The following is a 20,622-nucleotide window of genomic DNA, read 5'->3' on the forward strand; positions in this document are numbered from 1 at the left end:
ACTTCTTACATCACCACTGCCATCTCTTTCCTTTGTGTATTCGACCTCCTTGAAGGATGTCCTTTTTAGTGCGACTCTAATTACTGGAATCTTCCCGTGTTCTTTTATACATCTGAACCAATTTCCCCCTCTGATGTATTCACAATGACCATCCTTATGAATGCTCTGAAATGGTGTGTGTGTGTGTGTTTGTGTGTGTGTGTGTGTGTGTGTCCTTGTGTGTATGTGTCAGTATCAGTCCTAATGGAAACTGGCTGTGGCCAGAGCCTTTGAGGAAGGGTTGAAAGGATTCCCCATGCCCATGTTTGGGCCCTGTGACTGGACCTTTGATTCAGGAAGTGTGCGTGTGTGCGTGTGTGTGTGTGCGTTTGCAGGATGTAAAGGAATGGACAGACTGATGGATAGCAGGATGAGTCAGACAGACAGATAGACACACTCCTTCTTCTTCTTCTACCGCTAGCTCTGTCTGTTTACCCCACACTCCTTCTTCTTCTACTGCTAGCTCTGTCTGTTTCCCTCACACTCCTTCTTCTTCTTCTACTGCTAGCTCTGTCTGTTTCCCTCACACTCCTTCTTCTTCTACTGCTAGCTCTGTCTGTTTCCCTCACACTCCTTCTTCTTCTTCTACCGCTAGCTCTGTCTGTTTACCCAACACTCCTTCTTCTTCTTCTACCGCTAGCTCTGTCTGTTTCCCTCACACTCCTTCTTCTTCTTCTACCGCTAGCTCTGTCTGTTTCCCTCACACTCCTTCTTCTTCTACTGCTAGCTCTGTCTGTTTCCCTCACACTCCTTCTTCTTCTTCTACCGCTAGCTCTGTCTGTTTACCCAACACTCCTTCTTCTTCTTCTACCGCTAGCTCTGTCTGTTTCCCTCACACTCCTTCTTCTTCTTCTACCGCTAGCTCTGTCTGTTTCCCTCACACTCCTTCTTCTTCTACTGCTAGCTCTGTCTGTTTCCCTCACACTCCTTCTTCTGATTCTACCGCTAGCTCTGTCTGTTTCCCTCACACTCCTTCTTCTTCTACTGCGAGCTCTGTCTGTTTCCCTCACACTCCTTCTTCTTCTACTGCTAGCTCTGTCTGTTTCCCTCACACTCCTTCTTCTTCTACTGCTAGCTCTGTCTGTTTACCCCACACTCCTTCTTCTTCTTCTACTGCTAGCTCTGTCTGTTTCCCTCACACTCCTTCTTCTTCTACCGCTAGCTCTGTCTGTTTCCCTCACACTCCTTCTTCTGATTCTACCGCTAGCTCTGTCTGTTTCCCTCACACTCCTTCTTCTTCTACTGCGAGCTCTGTCTGTTTCCCTCACACTCCTTCTTCTTCTACTGCTAGCTCTGTCTGTTTACCCCACACTCCTTCTTCTTCTTCTACTGCTAGCTCTGTCTGTTTCCCTCACACTCCTTCTTCTTCTACTGCTAGCTCTGTCTGTTTACCCCACACTCCTTCTTCTTCTTCTACTGCTAGCTCTGTCTGTTTCCCTCACACTCCTTCTTCTTCTACCACTAGCCCATCTGTTTCCCTCACACTCCTTCGTCTTCTTCTACTGCTAGATCTGTCTGTTTCCCACACACTCCTTCTTCTTCTTCTTCAACCGCTAGCTCTGTCTGTTTCCCCCACACTCCTTCTTCTTCTTCTTCTACTGCTAGCTCTGTCTGTTTCCCCCACACTCCTTCTTCTTCTTCTACAGCTAGCTCTGTCTGTTTCGCTCACACTCCTTCTTCTTCTTCTTCTACCGCTAGCTCTGTCTGTTTCCCTCACACTCTTTCTTCTTCTTCTACTGCGAGCTCTGTCTGTTTCCCTCACACTCCTTCTTCTTCTACAGCTAGCTCTGTCTGTTTCCCTCACACTCCTTCTTCTTCTTCTTCTACCGCTAGCTCTGTCTGTTTCCCTTACACTCTTTCTTCTTCTTCTACCACTAGCCCATCTGTTTCCCTCACACTCCTTCGTCTTCTTCTACCACTAGCCCATCTGTTTCCCTCACACTCCTTCTTCTTCTTCTTCTACTGCTAGCTCTGTCTGTTTCCCTCACACTCCTTCTTCTTCTACTGCTAGCTCTGTCTGTTTCCCTCACACTCCTTCTTCTTCTACTGCTAGCTCTGTCTGTTTCCCTCACACTCCTTCTTCTTCTACTGCTAGCTCTGTCTGTTTCCCTCACACTCCTTCTTCTTCTTCTACTGCTAGCTCTGTCTGTTTCCCTCACACTCCTTCTTCTTCTACCACTAGCCCATCTGTTTCCCTCACACTCCTTCTTCTTCTTCTTCTACTGCTAGCTCTGTCTGTTTCCCTCACACTCCTTCTTCTTCTACTGCTAGCTCTGTCTGTTTCCCTCACACTCCTTCTTCTTCTACTGCTAGCTCTGTCTGTTTCCCTCACACTCCTTCTTCTTCTACTGCTAGCTCTGTCTGTTTCCCTCACACTCCTTCTTCTTCTACTGCTAGCTCTGTCTGTTTCCCTCACACTCCTTCTTCTTCTACTGCTAGCTCTGTCTGTTTCCCTCACACTCCTTCTTTCCTAATAAGAGTTTAAAGTTCTGCTTTGAAATGGGATCATGCCCCTCTCACCGTGTTGAGTAGGGTTGTTGAATGTCGGTACTGGAGGGCCGAAACACTTCTGTTTTTCATCCTCTCCTTCTAATCAGGGACTAATGCAGACCTGAGACACCAGGTGAGTGCACTTTACTACCAGGTAGAAACAAAAATCTGAAGTATTTCGACACTCTAGGTCCTGCGTTGAACAGACCTGGTGTAGAGGGTGATTCTTTAAAGGCAGTGGTGTCAAACTTGTTCCATGGAAGGACTAATGTTGGCTGGATTTTGTTTTTTCATTTTAATTAAACCCTAGACAACCAGGCGAAGGCAGTTCCTTACTTATTAGTGACCTTAATTCATCAATGAAGTACAAGAGAGGAGCGAAAACCCGCAGAAACTCCTTCGTGGAATGAGTTTGACACGTGCTATTCAATACGTATTAAAGTAAACCCCCCAGAGTGGCACATTTGTGTTCCAGCCCAGCACTAGCACGTCCTGAGTGAACTTTACTCGACTTATCATCAAGCCCCTTGATAAGTTGCATCAGGTGTGATAGTGTTGGGCTGGAACAAAAATGTGCAACCCTGGGGTTACTGTAGGACTAAACATACATTCCAGGATGTGAATATTAGGCTTTTAAGCTGGTGGATAAATCTAATTGAACTGACAGCTATGGCTGTAGTTGCTGTGGCAGTTGAGAAAATACATTATGATTTGATTGAATCAGCTGCCCAGGGAGTGGAAATTATACCGTTACAGTATGTAAAAAGGACAGGTACTAGAGTAAGCTACGGTTTTCATGATGCTCAGTTTCAAATGTATTCTTTCAAAATTCATCAGGCAGTCGCTTTGGCTGGTTTGCCCAGGACCCAGAAAGAGGCTGAGAGGTGTGTGAAAAGTTATTTATCCTGGGGATAGATAGTTCTCCTGGGAAGAGTGGACTGGTCAGCTGGATACAGTTGTGGGTCCTCAATATCTCCATTTCTCTATAACGCTCTCACTTCTTCATAGTCTATGCCTCTCTCTCTCTCTCTCTCCCCCCATCTCTCGTTCCCTCTCTTTTTCTCTCTTTCACTCTCTCACTCTCTCTCCCCTCCCTCCTCAAGTCCCCAAATCTGCCCAGGTGCCCATCTCCTCCAGTGGAAACAAAATCAACCTGTCATCGTTTATCTTAAACGGTGTAGGCCTCGCTATCTGATAATCCAATAGGTTTACACGAGTCCACAACGAAAGTGAGAGAGTAGATAGACATTCAGACTTCTTTGTTGTGCAACAGTGTAGTATAGAGTGGGTTAGCTTTGTTGGTTGGTATCTCTGGATGTTAGAGGAATGATTACATTACTTCACAGTATGTTCCACTCCAGTGATGTGACTACAGCCGCTGTAATGTTCTCACACTTTCTCAACTACCCTGAACAGACATGTGAACAGACCTGCTTGAATTTTAAATGGACATTATATTCTAAAATCAGCATCTGTCAGATATGTTCATACCTCCGAAGTGGTCTTCTGTTGAGATTAGTCCACGTTCCAAGCCATCTGTTATGTAGATCCAACTAGCCAGATTCCAAAATGGATTGAAAAGATAAGCACCATATCATTTCAAAAGTTTGGTATTTACGTTTTACATCCATTTGGGGTTGAGGCGTATAGCTGGATCGACACAGCGGATGACTTGGGATGTGGACTCATCCTGACATTAGACTACATTTGAGGTCTGAAAACATCTGACACACTTTGAGTGTAATGTCCCTTTAAGCACAGAGCAGCATTTGATAGAGGACATGGGAGTTTCAGCACATTCTAGGTTGGCTGTTATCATTCCCCTTCCTCTCTGTGTTGTGTTGTATCTCCTATGAGGAGACTCCCTTAATAGTTAAGAGTTCTATAGACCTGCTTTCTTTTTTAGCAGCATCTTGCTCGTTATGCCACGTAATCAGTGTTTTTGTTTGTGCCTGTGTGTGTAGATGTGTGTGTGTGTATGCGTGAGTGTGTGAGTGCGTGTGTAGATGTGGTTGTGTGTGTGTGTGTAGATGTGAGTGTGGTTGGTGTCACTGCACGTTTATTGTACATGTTTATTGCCATGCCATGTTGTCCTTAACCATGACGCATCTCTCTGTCCCTTGTCCCTTTCTATTACCCTCTCTCTCTCCCCCCCTCTGCCTATCTCACTTTCGGTTTCTCCACAGACTTTTATAGTACTGAACAAAGGGAAGGCCATCTTCCGATTTAGTGCCACATCTGCACTCTATATTTTTAGCCCCTTTCATCCTGTTAGAAGAGCATCAATAAAGGTTTTAGTACACTCATATCCTTTCTGGTGGAACACTCAAAATTCCACCAACACTTGTCTGTTTTAGGAGGTGGGTTTCAAAAGGAAAATCAATGAGCAGAGATGTAACATTTTGGAGGGAAGTGAAAGCCTTGAGATAGCCTGTAAGAGCCTACTCTAGTTCAGTTTGTCTAGATAGATTGTCATGTCATTCTCGTTGTAATTATGTTGATCTTGTGTACTGATCGGGGAAATAGGGACTGGGAAGGGTGTTGAGCTGCTCAGATTTGAGCCGTTGGTGTTGCCTGCTGTCTCACTGTCAGTGAACAGAGTGAGCATCAGTGTCACGACTTCTGCCGAAGTCGATGCCTCTCCTTGTTCTGGCGGTGTTCGGCGGTCGAAGTCGATGCCTCTCCTTGTTCTGGCGGTGTTCGGCGGTCGAAGCCGATGCCTCTCCTTGTTCTGGCGGTGTTCGGCGGTCGAAGTCGCCGGTCTTCTAGCTGTCACCGATCCATTTTTCATTTTCCATTTGTTTTGTCTCGTTTTTCCACACACCTTGTTCTCATTTCCCTCATTATGTGTTGTGTATTTAACCCTCTGTTTTCCCCATGTCTTTGTGTGGTATTGTTTATCTGTTCATGTATGCGCACGTTAGGCTGGTTAAGCTGGGTTATGTTAAACCCTTATTTGTATTTCGTGTTAGTTTGTGCCGTGTGCTTTTGGGTCGCCAAATAAAAGGCTCCGTTTTGCTACCAACTATCTGCTCTCCTGCGCCTGACTTCCTACAGCCCTTCACGCATATCCTGACAATCAGTCCCACTGTTAGTTTGTAGTGTACTGTTTTATTACGCAATCAATGATTGAGAGGATTCTAAACAGGACTAGACTTCTACTCTGAAATCAGAATATTTGAGTATCTCTTGAAAATGTCTCAACACAGAATTGTCCCTTGCCTTATGTGCAATGAACTCATTGCACGTAAGTCTGACATGTTAAAGTGGAAATTACACACTTTAGAAGCCTTTTTAAACTTCAAATACACTACAAGTTAGCATTTCCTGCAGTGCAGGAAAATTCTCAGCAACAAAAGAGTGATCAGATTAAGATTCTACATCTGTAATAGACTGGATGGTTACTGGTAGGTTATGTAATAGACTGGATGGTTACTGGTAGGTTATATAATAGACTGGATAGTTACTGGTAGGTTATATAATAGACTGGATGGTTACTGGTAGGTTATGTAATAGACTGGATGGTTACTGGTAGGTTATGTAATAGACTGGATGGTTACTGGTAGGTTATGTAATAGACTGGATGGTTACTGGTAGGTTATATAATAGACTGGATGGTTACTGTTAGGTTATGTAATAGACTGGATGGTTCATTGGTAGGCTATGTAATAGACTGGATGGTTACTGGTAGGTTATGTAATAGATTGGATAGTTACTGGTAGGTTATGTAATAGACTGGATGGTTCATTGGTAGGCTATGTAATAGACTGGATGGTTACTGGTAGGTTATGTAATAGATTGGATAGTTACTGGTAGGCTATGTAATAGACTGGATGGTTCATTGGTAGGCTATGTAATAGACTGGATGGTTATTGGTAGGTTATGTAATAGACTGGATGGTTACTGGTAGGTTATGTAATAGACTGAATGGTTACTGTAAGCTAAGTCAAGTGATGCTGTATATGACAAGCTAACAACACCAGCTTCTTTGCTCAGAGGATTGGGAAAGTCCATATGGAATTTTACTGTAGTGACAGTGCTTGACTTGGGCAGGAGCTCACGCTGGAACTGAGTACCAGCACCTCAAATGTTTAACTGCTTGTTCCTCTTATAGAATATTAGCTCAAAAGTATTGTGGAGCTCCTGCACCGAAATATAAGCAGTCACGGCACCCAAAAGGAGTACCGGCACCTAGTTCAGTTGAAATCAAGCACTGTGCAGTGACCAAGGTCATAAGGTTTCAGGGTACATGTTTGATTATTAACAAGGGATCAGTGAGGTTGTAGTCAGAACACTCTTACTTTAAAGGGGGTACAGCACTACAAAGCTGTGAGTGAAGTCATCAAAGAGAGAAGATAGAATATAGTCTGTAGATTAAGCCGTATGAGACCTTAAAGCGGGAAAAACCTAAGTAAGCATTCCATAAAGGGATGATAATTGAGGCAAAAGCTGCTGCCAAGATATGCTTTGACGACTGGCAGTTTGACAGGCCAGTTAGCGCGTAAGAAAACGCCTGTGTACATTACTCTAGCGGTTTATAAACAAACCCTGGGATTCCAGGCCTTAGCAGCTTTTTGGCAGCAGTCTGATTTGTACATAATGCTGAAATTGACTTTCTCATTAATAGTGTGGGAGCTCTGGAATCCTCTATAGATCCAGGGTGCTTATCGTTATGGTGACTCATTTGAGTAAAGTGCTGTCTGTGAGTGTGGGAATTGAAACGAGCCGTCGGGATGAGAGAGGTACTTCATAGTAATGCAGTGCTTCCTCAGGCAAAAGGACTTATGACACGGCAGCCATTATTTTGACACTTCTGTTTTGTCAGTGGGTCATTTGATTGTGTAACTAACCAGGGGTTCTAAACCTGGGTCGCCTGTGGCTAGCCCTCTGAGCTGAAGCCTTAGCATTAGCATGAGGAATCTTCAGGTCTCAGTCAAGGTTATTCATCACCTGAGGGTGTTTCTGAACCACCTGCACTCATAGAAAAAAGGTGCTATCTAGAACCTAAAGTGGTTCTTCGCTGTCCCCATATGATAACCCTTTGAAGAACCCTTTTTGGTTCCAGGTAGAACCCTTATGCATACCAAGTAGGACCCTTTCCACAGAGGGCTCTACATGGAACCCAAAAGGGTTCTCCCTGACACCAAAAAGGGTTCTCCGATGGGGACAACCGAAGACAATTTATTCTATCAATAAAAGTTTGATAGACATATCAACCAATCAACATCCTAAAATATAGGCTAAATAGAACATTTGGGTCAGGAAATCAACTTTCATGCCACCTAGTTTCCATAAACGCCTTCTGAATTCCACCTCACTGGGTGAGTTTAAGTTGCATATTTAATATGTTTTTAAATAGGCAGTCTGGGATCCTCTTACCACTCTCCACACAGCACAGCAGATGATCTAATCTTGCCTATGAAATGAGAAGGGAGGTGGGAGCGGGATGATAATGCTGTTAGCACCATGGTGGCCAGGGCTAACCAACAGCTGAGGTATAATTGTTGGCGTCAATTAGCTTTCGCCCCCCCCCCCCCCATTACAGCCTTATTGTAAAATTTATAAAATTATCTATTTTCCTCATCACTCTACACACAATACCCCATAACGACAAAGTGAAAAGAAGACATTTATGCAAATGTATAAAAAAATATTGAAATATCTTATTTACGGAAGTACTCAAACCCTTTGCTATGAGACTCGATATTTAGTTCAGATGCATCCTGTTTCTATTGATCATCCTTGAGATGTTTCTTCAACTTGATTAGAGTCCACCTGTGGTAAACTCAATGGGACATGATTTGGAAAGGCACACACATGTCTAAATAATGTCCCACAGTTGACAGTGCATGTCAGAGCAGAAACCAAGCCATGAGGTTGAAGGAATTGTCCGTAGAGCTCCAAGACAGGATTGTGTCAAGGCACAGATCTTTTTATTTATTTATTTAATTCTTTATTTAACCTTTATTTAACTAGGAAAGTCAGTTAATAACACATTCTTATGTGCAATGACGGCCTACCCCGGCCAAACCTGGTTCTAGATCTGGGGAAGGGTACCAAATATTTCTGCAGCATTGAAGGTCCCCTAGAACACAGTGGCCTCCATCATTATTAAACAGAAGAAGTTTGGAACCACCAAGACTCTTCCTAGAGCTGGCCACCTGGCCAAACTGAGCAATCGGAGGAGAAGGGCCTTGGTCAGGGAGGTGACCAAGAACCCGATGGTCACTCTGACAGAGCTCCAGAGTTCCTCTGTGGAGATGGGAGAACCTTCCAGAAAGACAACCATCTCTGCAGCACTCCACCAATCAGGCCTTTATGGTAGAGTGGCCAGACGGAAGCCACTCCTCAGTAAAAGGCACATGACAGCCCGTTTGGAGTTTGCCAAAAGGCACCTAAAGGACTCTTAGACCATGAGAAACAAGATTCTCTGGTCTGATGAAACCAGGATTTAACACTTTGGCCTGAATGCCAAGCGTCACTTCTGGAGGAAAACTGGCATCATTCCTACGGTGAAGCATGGTGGTGGCAGCATCATCTTGTTGGGATGTTTTTCAGCGGCAGAGACTGGGAGACTAGTCAGAATCAAGGGAAAGATGAATGGATTAAAGTACAGAGAGATCCTTGATGAAAACCTGCTCCATAGCGCTCAGGACCTCAGACTGAGGCGAAGATTCACCTTCCAACAGGACAACAACCCTAAGCACATTAACAAGACAACACACGAGTGGCTTCGGGACAAGTCTCTGAATGTCCTTGAGTGGCCCAGCCAGAGCCTGGACTTGAACCCGGTTGAACATCTCTGGAGAGACCTGAAAATAGCTGTGCAGCGATGCTCCCCATCCGACCTGACAGATCTTGAGAGGATCTGCAGAGAAGAATGGGAGAAACTCCCCAAATACAGGTGTGCCAAGCTTGTGGCATCATTCCCAAATAGACTCGAGGCTGTAATCGCTGCCAAAGGTGCTTCAACAAAGTACTGAGTAACGGTCTGAATACTTATGTAAATGTGATATTTCTTTATTACATTTTTTAAAAATTAAAAATTAAACTACAACACTGAAATTGTATTTAACAACAATGTTGTTACTGGGGTTATTACAGCGTTAAAACACATGGCGGGTAGGAGGGTAGGCGGGTAGGAGCATTGGGCCAGTAACCGAAAGGTTGCTGGATTGAATCCCCAAACTGACAAGGTAAAAATATGTTGTTCTTCCCCTGAGCAAGGCAGTTAACCCACTGTTCCCCAGGCACCGAAGACGTGGATGTCGATTAAGGCAGCCCTCCGCTCCTCTCTGATTCAGAGCGGTTGGGTTAAATGCAGAAGACACATTTCAGTTGAATGCATTTAGTTGTACAACTGACTAGGTATCCCCCTTTCCTTTCCCTTTCCCATAACGTGTTAGCAATTTTTTTTGTTCTCTTTACTCTGCTCAATGACAGTGATAATGACAGCAGGCAAACCAAACCTAAACGGGGTACAAGGGCATAATCATTATGTCTTTATATTCAGAATAGTAGCGTTGTGATGTATGTATTTGTTGTTATTGAATCACCATTTTCCTTAACCACGTGCACGTTATTCAGTCTGTTCATAATGTGCACTATTTTGACCAACTGTTGCTTCATGGCCATGTCGGAACCAGAGTATTGGGCCAAGTATGTAGAGTAAGTATGCCTTGTCCTCCCATCTTCTCTGTCTCTCAACATTGACGCTAGCTTCTTCTGTGAATTCTCTCTTGTGTTTTTTCTTTTCTGTTCCCTCAAACCTCTTTGACTGTATTGACCCTCTGTGCCCTGTGTGTCCTGATGTAACGCTTTGCCAGGTGTTTGTTGCCTTGCCAACCACAATTAGCAAGTAAGTTCACGATTTTAGTGTACCCAGCTAATTTGCTAATTGCACTCTTGCTATGCTGCATCGGAATGAACAACCATGGGTGACACATACCGTTTATGCCTTCTTAAATTTTCATTAAAGGGATTCATATTTCAACCACTACGATAAACAAACAACTGAAAGCAAAATCAATGATGGAATTGGAATTATCATTCAGATGAAGTTTTATAGAAATGTGATCAGTAGAGTTGGACTTGGGTAAAATCTATCTATCTATCTATCTATCTATCTATCTATCTATCTATCTATCTATCTATCTATCTATCTATCTATCTATCTATCTATCTATCTATCTATCTATCTATCTATCTATCTATCTATCTATCTATCTATCTATCTATCTATCTATCTATCTATCTATCTATCTATCTATCTATCTATCTATCTATCTATCTATCTATCTATCTATCTATCTATCTAACTATCTATCTAACTATCTATCTATCTATCTATCTATCTATCTATCTATCTATCTATCTATCTATCTATCTATCTATCTATCTATCTATCTATCTATCTATCTATCTATCTATCTATCTATCTATCTATCTATCTATCTATCTATCTATCTATCTATCTATCTATCTATCTATCTATCTATCTATCTATCTATCTATCTATCTATCTATCTATCTATCTATCTATCTATCTATCTATCTATCTATCTATCTATCTATCTATCTATCTATCTATCTATCTATCTATCTATCTATCTATCTATCTATCTATCTATCTATCTAGCTGGCTGGCTGGCTGGCTGTGTATCTATCTATTTGTAATGTCTCTCTCTCTCTCTCTCTCTCTTCTCTATTCTCAACCATTCAGAGTATAAGTCCATCCCACACTATGGATTTGCTGTTAGGCAGAGGCATTTGTCATATGGACAGAGCGTATTTGACCCACGGACATGTAACCAATGTAGTGTAGTCCTCTATGTTATGAAAAGCAACCACCCTGTCTAAAGCAAGAGTCAGCCTGCCAAGTTTACCTTTAATGAAGGCAGCCTTTCAGCAAATGGAATCTGCACTGTCAACAACACACTACAAATCAGGCTGTTTATATTCTCACTCAAAAAGGGGCTCATTGGAACGATCTGTAGCATTAAATGACTCCGAGCCAGTCACAGTCTCCCTTGTGAACCATTAACCTTACAGGAAGAACTGAGTCATTAGCTATGACAAAAACTAAAAGGAATATGGCTGTGCACTTCTGTCGAATGCTGCATCCTTCATCCCAGTGTCCTTCTACTCTGAAGAGTGTCTCTCTCTCACTCTCTTTAATTTATTCGATGTTACAATTAAGTGACTAATGTATTGACTTGGACTGATGTATACTGTCAATGTAAAGTACAGTTCAATTTCCCGTCAGTCTGAGCCAAACCAATACATTACAGTGACATCCTGGATTTTAATGCATATTCTTGTCTTGATGACCTGCTTAACTCATCAAGGAGCCCTGCTGTCAAAGAGCTTGCTGTCTGTCTCATTCCCTCTGGGCTGACAAGTGCTGCACTGTCCATGCGCTTCTCATTCTTTCTGTCCTGTGTCTCTGTGTCTCCCTGAAACTGCTACATGTTTACCCCTCTGTCCCTTTCCTTCTTGGTTTCTTTCTTCTTTTTACATTTTATTTTATTAGAACTGCACTTGGAGTTGGGGCAACCATGTGAAGGAAGAGGGGGGGGGGGGGGGTTGTCCCTCACCCTAGCTTATGCCATTGCTTGCTAATGTTTTGACCTTTTGTTCTCCCCTTCCCTTACCCCATACACCCACCCAGGTACACTTTCACTGGCATTTACACGTTTGAATCGTTGATAAAGATTCTGGCGAGGGGATTCTGTGTGGGGCCATTTACCTTCCTGCGGGACCCGTGGAACTGGCTGGATTTCAGTGTGATTGTCATGGCGTAAGTATCTCTCTTGTTACAGTAGACCTCCCTGTATCGCTCCTGTTACTGTGTGACCCTAACCTCTCCTTCTAACCTGTCCTATCCTTCCTTCTAACCTGCCCTCCCTTTCCTTCTAACCTGTCCTCTCCTTCCTTCTAACCTGTCCTCTCCTTCCTTCTAACCTGTCCTCTCCTTCCTTCTAACCTGCCCCCTCCTTCCTTCTAACCTGTCCTCTCCTTCCTTCTAACCTGTCCTCTCCTTCCTTCTAACCTGTCCTCTCTCCTTCCTTCTAACCTGTCCTCTCCTTCCTTCTAACCTGTCCTCCTCTTCCTTCTAACCTGTCCTCTCCTTCCTTCTAACCTGTCCTCTCCTTCCTTCTAACCTGTCCTCTCCTTCCTTCTAACCTGTCCTCTCCTTCCTTCTAACCTGTCCTCTCCTTCCTTCTAACCTGTCCTCTCCTTCCTTCTAACCTGTCCTCTCCTTCCTTCTAACCTGTCCTCTCCTTCGTTCTAACCTGTCCTATCCTTCCTTCTAACCTGTCCTCTCCTTCCTTCTAACCTGTCCTCTCCTTCCTTCTAACCTGTCCTCTCCTTCCTTCTAACCTGCCCTCTCCTTCCTTCTAACCTGTCCTCTCCTTCCTTCTAACCTGAACTCTCCATCCTTCTAACCTGTCCTCTCCTTCCTTCTAACCTGTCCTCTCCTTCCTTCTAACCTGCCCTCCCTTTCCTTCTAACCTGTCCTCTCCTTCCTTCTAACCTGTCCTCTCCTTCCTTCGAATCTGTCCTCCTCTTCCTTCTAACCTGTCCTCTCCTTCCTTCTAACCTGTCCTCTCCTTCCTTCTAACCTGTCCTCTCCTTCCTTCTAACCTGAACTCTCCTTCCTTCTAACCTGTCCTCTCCTTCCTTCTAATCTGTCCTCTCCTTCCTTCTAACCTGTCCTCTCCTTCCTTCTAACCTGTCCTCTTCTTCCTTCTAACCTGTCCTCTTCTTCCTTCTAACCTGTCCTCTTCTTCCTTCTAACCTGCCCTCCCTTTCCTCACAACCTGTCCTCTCCTTCCTTCTAACCTGTCCTCTCCTTCCTTCTAACCTGTCCTCTCCTTCCTTCTAACCTGTCCTCTCCTTCCTTCTAACCTGTCCTCTCCTTCCTTCTAACCTGAACTCTCCATCCTTCTAACCTGTCCTATCCTTCCTTCTAACCTGTCCTCTCCTTCCTTCTAACCTGTCCTCTCCTTCCTTCTAACCTGTCCTCTCCTTCCTTCTAACCTGTCCTCTCCTTCCTTCTAACCTGTCCTCCTCTTCCTTCTAACCTGTCCTCTCCTTCCTTCTAACCTGTCCTCTCCTTCCTTCTAACCTGTCCTCTCCTTCCTTCTAACCTGTCCTCTCCTTCCTTCTAACCTGTCCTCTCCTTCCTTCTAACCTGTCCTCTCCTTCCTTCTAACCTGTCCTCTCCTTCCTTCTAACCTGTCCTCTCCTTCCTTCTAACCTGTCCTATCCTTCCTTCTAACCTGTCCTCTCCTTCCTTCTAACCTGTCCTCTCCTTCCTTCTAACCTGTCCTCTCCTTCCTTCTAACCTGCCCTCTCCTTCCTTCTAACCTGTCCTCTCCTTCCTTCTAACCTGAACTCTCCATCCTTCTAACCTGTCCTCTCCTTCCTTCTAACCTGTCCTCTCCTTCCTTCTAACCTGCCCTCCCTTTCCTTCTAACCTGTCCTCTCCTTCCTTCTAACCTGTCCTCTCCTTCCTTCGAATCTGTCCTCCTCTTCCTTCTAACCTGTCCTCTCACTTCCTTCTAACCTGTCCTCTCCTTCCTTCTAACCTGTCCTCTCCTTCCTTCTAACCTGAACTCTCCTTCCTTCTAACCTGTCCTCTCCTTCCTTCTAATCTGTCCTCTCCTTCCTTCTAACCTGTCGTCTCCTTCCTTCTAACCTGTCCTCTTCTTCCTTCTAACCTGTCCTCTTCTTCCTTCTAACCTGTCCTCTTCTTCCTTCTAACCTGCCCTCCCTTTCCTCACAACCTGTCCTCTCCTTCCTTCTAACCTGTCCTCTCCTTCCTTCTAACCTGTCCTCTCCTTCCTTCTAACCTGTCCTCTCCTTCCTTCTAACCTGTCCTCTCCTTCCTTCTAACCTGAACTCTCCATCCTTCTAACCTGTCCTATCCTTCCTTCTAACCTGTCCTCTCCTTCCTTCTAACCTGTCCTCTCCTTCCTTCTAACCTGTCCTCTCCTTCCTTCTAACCTGTCCTCTCCTTCCTTCTAACCTGTCCTATCCTTCCTTCTAACCTGCCCTCTCCTTCCTTCTAACCTGTCCTCTCCTTCCTTCTAACCTGTCCTCTCTCCTTCCTTCTAACCTGTCCTCTCCTTCCTTCTAACCTGTCCTATCCTTCCTTCTAACCTGCCCTCTCCTTCCTTCTAACCTGCCCTATCCTTCCTTCTAACCTGTTCTCTCCTTCCTTCTAACCTGTCCTCTCCTTCCTTCTAACCTGTCCTCTCTCCTTCCTTCTAACCTGTCCTCTCAAACCAATAGAAGCCCTTTTATTCCTTCTCTAATACTCTTTTCACACTATTGAGCTGAGTCGAACTGAGCCGAGCCAAGCTGGACTGTGCTGGCCTGGTTATGCATCCACAATGTTGTAACAGTTGTTGGAACCTTTGTTGTAACAGTTGACGTAACCGTGCTGGAATGAAAAACGTGAAAGGAAAACATCTGAGCCAGCAGAGTACGGTTTGGGTTGGCACAATAGTGTGAAGACTGTATTAGAGTATTGTATGATATTTATTGTCTGACATGTTATATTCTGACCTCCGTCTATCTCTCCTCTATACTCCTTTGTCAAGTCCCTTTACGTTCGACTGAAAAATGTCACTGGAAGTAAAAGTTAGCGGATGCTGTTCTTACTTCCTCTTGTTCTTCAATATTGGAGGAGACTACAGTTCTATGAAAGTTGACACATCTTTTTGATGCATCCATGTTACTTAATGATTAACTGAAAATCACTAACATCGGGATTAGTTACTGATCCAATTGGAGATGAATTTGAGTTACAAAGTGCTATACTTTCCTCAACTCTGAAGCTTCAATTAATATTTGACCTCAATATTGAGGGCTTCTCTTTATGATTATAAAACAATTATATTTTCCTCAAAATTTGACTGTGACATTTGCATTACTGTAATAGAGGTATATTATACTTCAATCCTCTTCAATCCTTTTTTTGCCAACCATTGCAGTGCAAACTTTTACTTCCAAAATTGTACAATGCAACCTAAATTAAATTACCAAAATGTTATATTTTGCTTTGGTTGTGTGGGTGTAGAAAGCACCTTAAGTTGCTTTTGAATAATGTATTTTGCTCCTGACCTTCTACTGTGGATGGTCTAAACACAGCACCTTTTTCTAAGGCAACAATTTTGAACACCCCCCCCCATGCATCCCCCCGTACGATGATGAAGTGCTGATTTCTCTTTTGGCTTCTACAGTTTTATTTACGTCTCCTTCCAGAGGGCCAGTCGTCCTTGAACTGGAAGCCTCTGTGGGGTCAGATGGATCTTTAGCAGGACAGGAACACATAAGTCACCGACCCTCGCAGCCCTCCTGCTAGTTTCTACGACAGGCTACCTTCCTTCCCGTTGCTGGCTTTATTAAATTCAGACTGATGACCGGAGAAGCGGATAACCCCCCCACCACACTGATAAATGTCCACACCCCCAACCCCGTGGGTTCCCATGGAAACGGAGGGATGTCATTCCCCTGTGGGTTGGCAGGTAGCCAGGTGGTAAAGAGCGTTGGGCCAGTAACCGTAAGGTCGCTGGTTTGAAACCCAGAGCCGGCAAGGTGGAAATATTTTCAGTTATGCCGTTAAGCAAGGCACTTAACCCCCAATAACGACTGCTCCCTGGGCGCCATGGACGTAGATTAAGGCAACCTCTCTAATTCAGAGCGGTTGTGTTAAATGGGGAAGACACATTTTGCTGTTCTACAAGTAGGCTGTGTCCCCGAGAGAAATAACGTGCCGTGTTAGCTATGAAGCTTTTGGGAAACTCACCTAAGACATGTAATAGGGAATGGAACGAGTTCAGTCCAGAAGACTTGATATACTGTAACTCACATAAGCAGCACATGGACTGGCACCACACTGGTTTTTCCCAACATTTTCTGGAATCTCAGCTGTCTCTTGGTTTGGAGACACACTAACAGCAGTCGTAAAGGTCAAAAGGGTCCCTCGAAATATTTATGCTGTGCTGTTTCTGTCCTGTTCTCCAGGGAAACAACACACTAAGACGCAGTGAGCAGTGCTTAGCCTACAGTCGTCTTTCCTTTTTTGTGTTTGACCAAATAACTGTAATTTGATCCTGCAGGTTGCTAACCGAGTCTGTTAAAGTAGGCAATCTCCAAGCACTTCGAACATTCAGGGTCCTCAGAGCATTGAAAACTATTTCGGTAATCCCAGGTAAGAGGGAGTCTCCCCTGCTGCTGCAGTGTTACCGAAAAAATGGGTTGCATCTTCTATTGTCCAGTCCACGTACTGTTACTATTCTGTACAAGCCCCTCCCCCCTCTTCCTCCTCTCTCCAATCCAAAGCCACTCTCTCTGACCCTTGACCTCTAGCCACATTCCCCCCTCTTTTCTCTCCTCCAATCCTGGCCCTTCACCTGTTGTGTTTTGCCTGTCGTTGGTGCTTTGTCATTGTGTCTGCTTGACTTTCGCTTATTGCAGATATGTTACTGAATTTGTGGACCTGGGCAATGTATCAGCATTACGGACATTCAGAGTCCTACGAGCACTGAAAACTATCTCAGTCATCCCAGGTGAGAAGGGAGTTTCAAACACTAAGACACCACCCACCGCTGGAAGAACTAAACACCCCGGCTACGTTCCAATACGTCCTTATTAGCACACTACTTAGGATGAAGCAATGCATTCAAAGTGGCAGGCTAGTGTGGGTATTGGAACATAGTCCCTTGTCATTTCATTTTTGTTTCTGTTGATTATATAACCAGTGAGTGGAAATGCCAGAGGTGTAGGAAATGAGACCTTTGGGTTGGGCAACCTCTGATTCAAAATGGAGGATTCTCACATTTTTAGGTACTCTATAGAATATGTTTGCCTATAGTTTGCTTTGTATTAAGATGTTAAGTTTGTATGTCAGTCATTTATTAAAAATAAAAATAAAATAAATGTAAAAAAATCTAGTGGTCATGCATCCATGCTTGCGTCCACCTGCTTGCTATATGCAAACACTATGCTATAGACATCAACAAAGTGAATGTAGTCCATGGATAAAGTTTCTGGCCTGAAGCCCAAAGATGATGTTACCTTTGGGGTGGCAGGTAGCCTAGTGGTTAGAGCGTTGGGCTAGTAACCAAAAGGTTGCTGGTTTGAATCCCCGAGGTGAGAAGGTAAAAATCTATTGTTTTGCCCCTGAACAAGGCAGGTCCACACGCTCACTCTTCCCTGGTAGGCTGTCATTGTAAATAATATTTTGTTCTTAACTGACTTGCCTAGTTAAATAAAGGTTAAACTCAACAGGTCTCATTCACCCTTAGTGTTTAACATCAAACATGCATGGGAATAGTCAAATACCACTTCATATGGTAATAATATCTCAATTCACAACAGACGCTACCCATTCAGAATGGATTTCTACTCAAGTAGTACTAAATCTTGTTTGAATGAAATAGCTGTACAGTACCCTTAGGAACATATAGTGCAGTATATTTCTGAGCAGGACCCTATATGATTTAGGATCTTAATTTGACCACCTTGTTGTTGCAGGAAATGTCATGCACAGCACGAAATGCAAACTTGTAGTGTATTCATGGTCTAAAAATACTTCTAAAGTTTGGAATTTCCACTTTAAAATGTCCGAATTGATTTGCTCTAACATAAAATGTATCTACCCCTACAAAAAATGTAATTAATTATAATCCAAACAATAATTCACATTTTCTGTTGCTGCAGGATTATTTTCCTGCTGTGATAAACAGGCCAAATTAAGATCCTACATCTGTAATCCTACAGTACATAACATGTCATCTTGACCTGACCAGGGAAAAACCCTCAACCCTACTTTTTACTTTAGCCTAACTAGGGCCTAGAGGTTTTCCTGGTTAGGTCACATAGGGATTGCCAGTACCATAGGTACCCAGTATCTACTCTGAAGGGTCTAACTTACATCAGTCATGGCCCAGGTATTCCACCACTACTTCCTGTTGTCTGGTGCTCTTCAGAGACATGATGCGTCAGGCTCTTCACGGCTGACCTCCTTTGGCCCACACCGTCTGCTGTAAATGCCAGAGTGGAAGTGATGGCTTAGAGGCTGTCAATTCTTCTTTGTGTTCATACTGTACTGTGCAGCATTCTGACCCTGCCCCAGCTACACTACCTTTAATTCAGTAGGAATCAGGATAGTGAGATAATAGCATAGGCTCAGATGATATATAGTTAGCCAGCCAGCCAGTCAGTTAGTCAGCCAACCAACCAGCCAACCAGCCAGCCAGCCAGCCAGCTAGTCAGTTAGTTTGTCAGGCAACCAGCCAGCCAGCCAGCTAGTCAGTTAGTTTGTCAGCCAGTCAGTTAGTTTGTCAGCCAGCCAGCCAGCTAGTCAGTTAGTTTGTCAGCCAACCAGCCAGCCAGCCAGCTAGTCAGTTAGTTTGTCAGCCAACCAACCAGCCAGCCAGCCAGCCAGCCAGCTAGTCAGTTAGTTTGTCAACCAGTCGGTTAGTTTTTCAGTCAGTCAGTTGGTTTGTCAGTCAGTCAGTCAGTCAGTCAGTCAGTCAGTCAGTCAGTCAGTCAGTCAGTCAGTCAGTCAGTCAGTCAGTCAGTCAGTCAGTCAGTCAGTCAGTCAGTCAGTCAGTTATTTTGTTTGTGAGCCAGTCAGCCAGCCAGCCTAAACTAGTTCAATTAGATGGTTTCACTCATTATTTTGGGAAGTGTCTGTTGTCAATGAGCATTCATTGTGAATTTGCAGTGCATTTTTTAAATCTCGAAAAAAAAATCTTCCTGCTGTGGTTAGTTTGTTTGCGTTAGCTTTCTTTTTGTCTTCACTGTGGTGTTGGTGTCTTTGTTGTGTGTGTGTGGCTTTGTTGCTTTGATGTTCTGAATTTTTACTGTACAGTATATTTAATCCATGTCATGTTTATGGATAGTGAGTCTTTGTATTGTTCCTAATACAATAGTTGTAATTTGTATAATGTATTATATATAGTAATACACTGTACTTAAGTCACTGGTATTACTATACTGTATGTGATTGTAAAAAGTAACCGGACCACTAGCTTCCAGAATTTTTTATAATTTTTTCAAAATGTTTTGTTAATAAATTACATATTCACAATAACCATAACTTCAGATTCTAGATCTAAACCAACTCCTTATGATTACACAGAGCTAGCTAGCCAAAGATAATTACCGTGTCCATTTCCATGTCCATGTGTGTGCATGCTGACCTATTGACCTCTGCTCCTGTTTTCCTGGGAAGGCCTGAAGACCATCGTGGGTGCGCTGATCCAGTCAGTGAAGAAGCTGGCGGACGTGATGATCCTAACCGTTTTCTGCCTCAGTGTGTTCGCCCTCATCGGCCTTCAGCTCTTCATGGGTAACCTGCGACAGAAGTGCGTACGCAGCACGGCGCACTGCGTCAACAACACCCTCAACACCAACACCACCTTTTTCTGCAACAACCGGACGTGGTCCTCACTCAAAGACTTTATTGCAGACGAAGGTGAGCACTGTGTGTCAGTTAAATGCCTGTTTAATTGATTCATGAATGTATCACTTATTTAAAATGTTGACCCTATTGAGAGCAAAGATTTGTTATGTTTGAGGAGACTGAAAATAGTCAGCCAGTCAGTTAGTTTGTCAGCCAGTCAGCCAACCAGCCATTGTTAGTTTGCCAGCCAGCCAGTCAGTTAGTTTGTCAGCCAGTCAGCCAGTCAGTTAATTTGTCAGCCAGCCAGTCAGTTAGTTTGTCAGCCAGTCAGCCAGTCAGTTAATTTGTCAGCCAGCCAGTCAGTTAGTTTGTCAGCAAGTCAGCCAGCCAATCAGCCAATCAGCTAGTCAGTTAGCCAGCCAGTAGGTTTGTCAGCCAGTCAGTTACTATTAGGAGACCTCTCGTCTATTGGAGTTTTCCTGTACTGGACGGTTGAGCTTTGTGCCAAAATGAGAACCCCAACGAATACTCTGCAGTGGGCAGTTATAGTTGATATCTGAATATACAGTATATTACATATACAGTTGAATTCGGAAGTTTACATACACTTTAGCCAAATACATTTAAACTCAGTTTTTCACAATTCCTGACATTTAATCCTAGTAAAA

The 20,622-nt window shown here is 43.8% G+C and overlaps 1 protein-coding gene across 2 annotated transcripts in view; it reads left to right on the forward strand.

Moving 5' to 3' along the window:
• Positions 1–20,622, forward strand: part of LOC106579582 (sodium channel protein type 3 subunit alpha) — a 190,486-nt gene that overhangs the window by 40,879 nt on the left and 128,985 nt on the right. The window contains exons 3-7 of one of the 2 annotated variants that reach the window (XM_082965985.1): positions 4,716–4,834; positions 10,108–10,197; positions 12,200–12,328; positions 17,020–17,111; positions 19,784–20,026. In XM_082965985.1, coding sequence (XP_082822111.1) covers positions 4,716–4,834; positions 10,108–10,197; positions 12,200–12,328; positions 17,020–17,111; positions 19,784–20,026 — 673 coding nt within the window. Of the gene's footprint in view, positions 1–4,715; positions 4,835–9,996; positions 10,198–12,199; positions 12,329–16,661; positions 16,754–17,019; positions 17,112–19,783; positions 20,027–20,622 lie in introns of those variants that run through there. The other variant, XM_082965984.1, reaches the window with a different exon arrangement.

This window comes from Salmo salar, chromosome 19 (assembly GCF_965601325.2).
Source record: "Salmo salar chromosome 19, fSalSal1, whole genome shotgun sequence".
NCBI classification, from domain to species: Eukaryota; Metazoa; Chordata; class Actinopteri; order Salmoniformes; family Salmonidae; genus Salmo; species Salmo salar.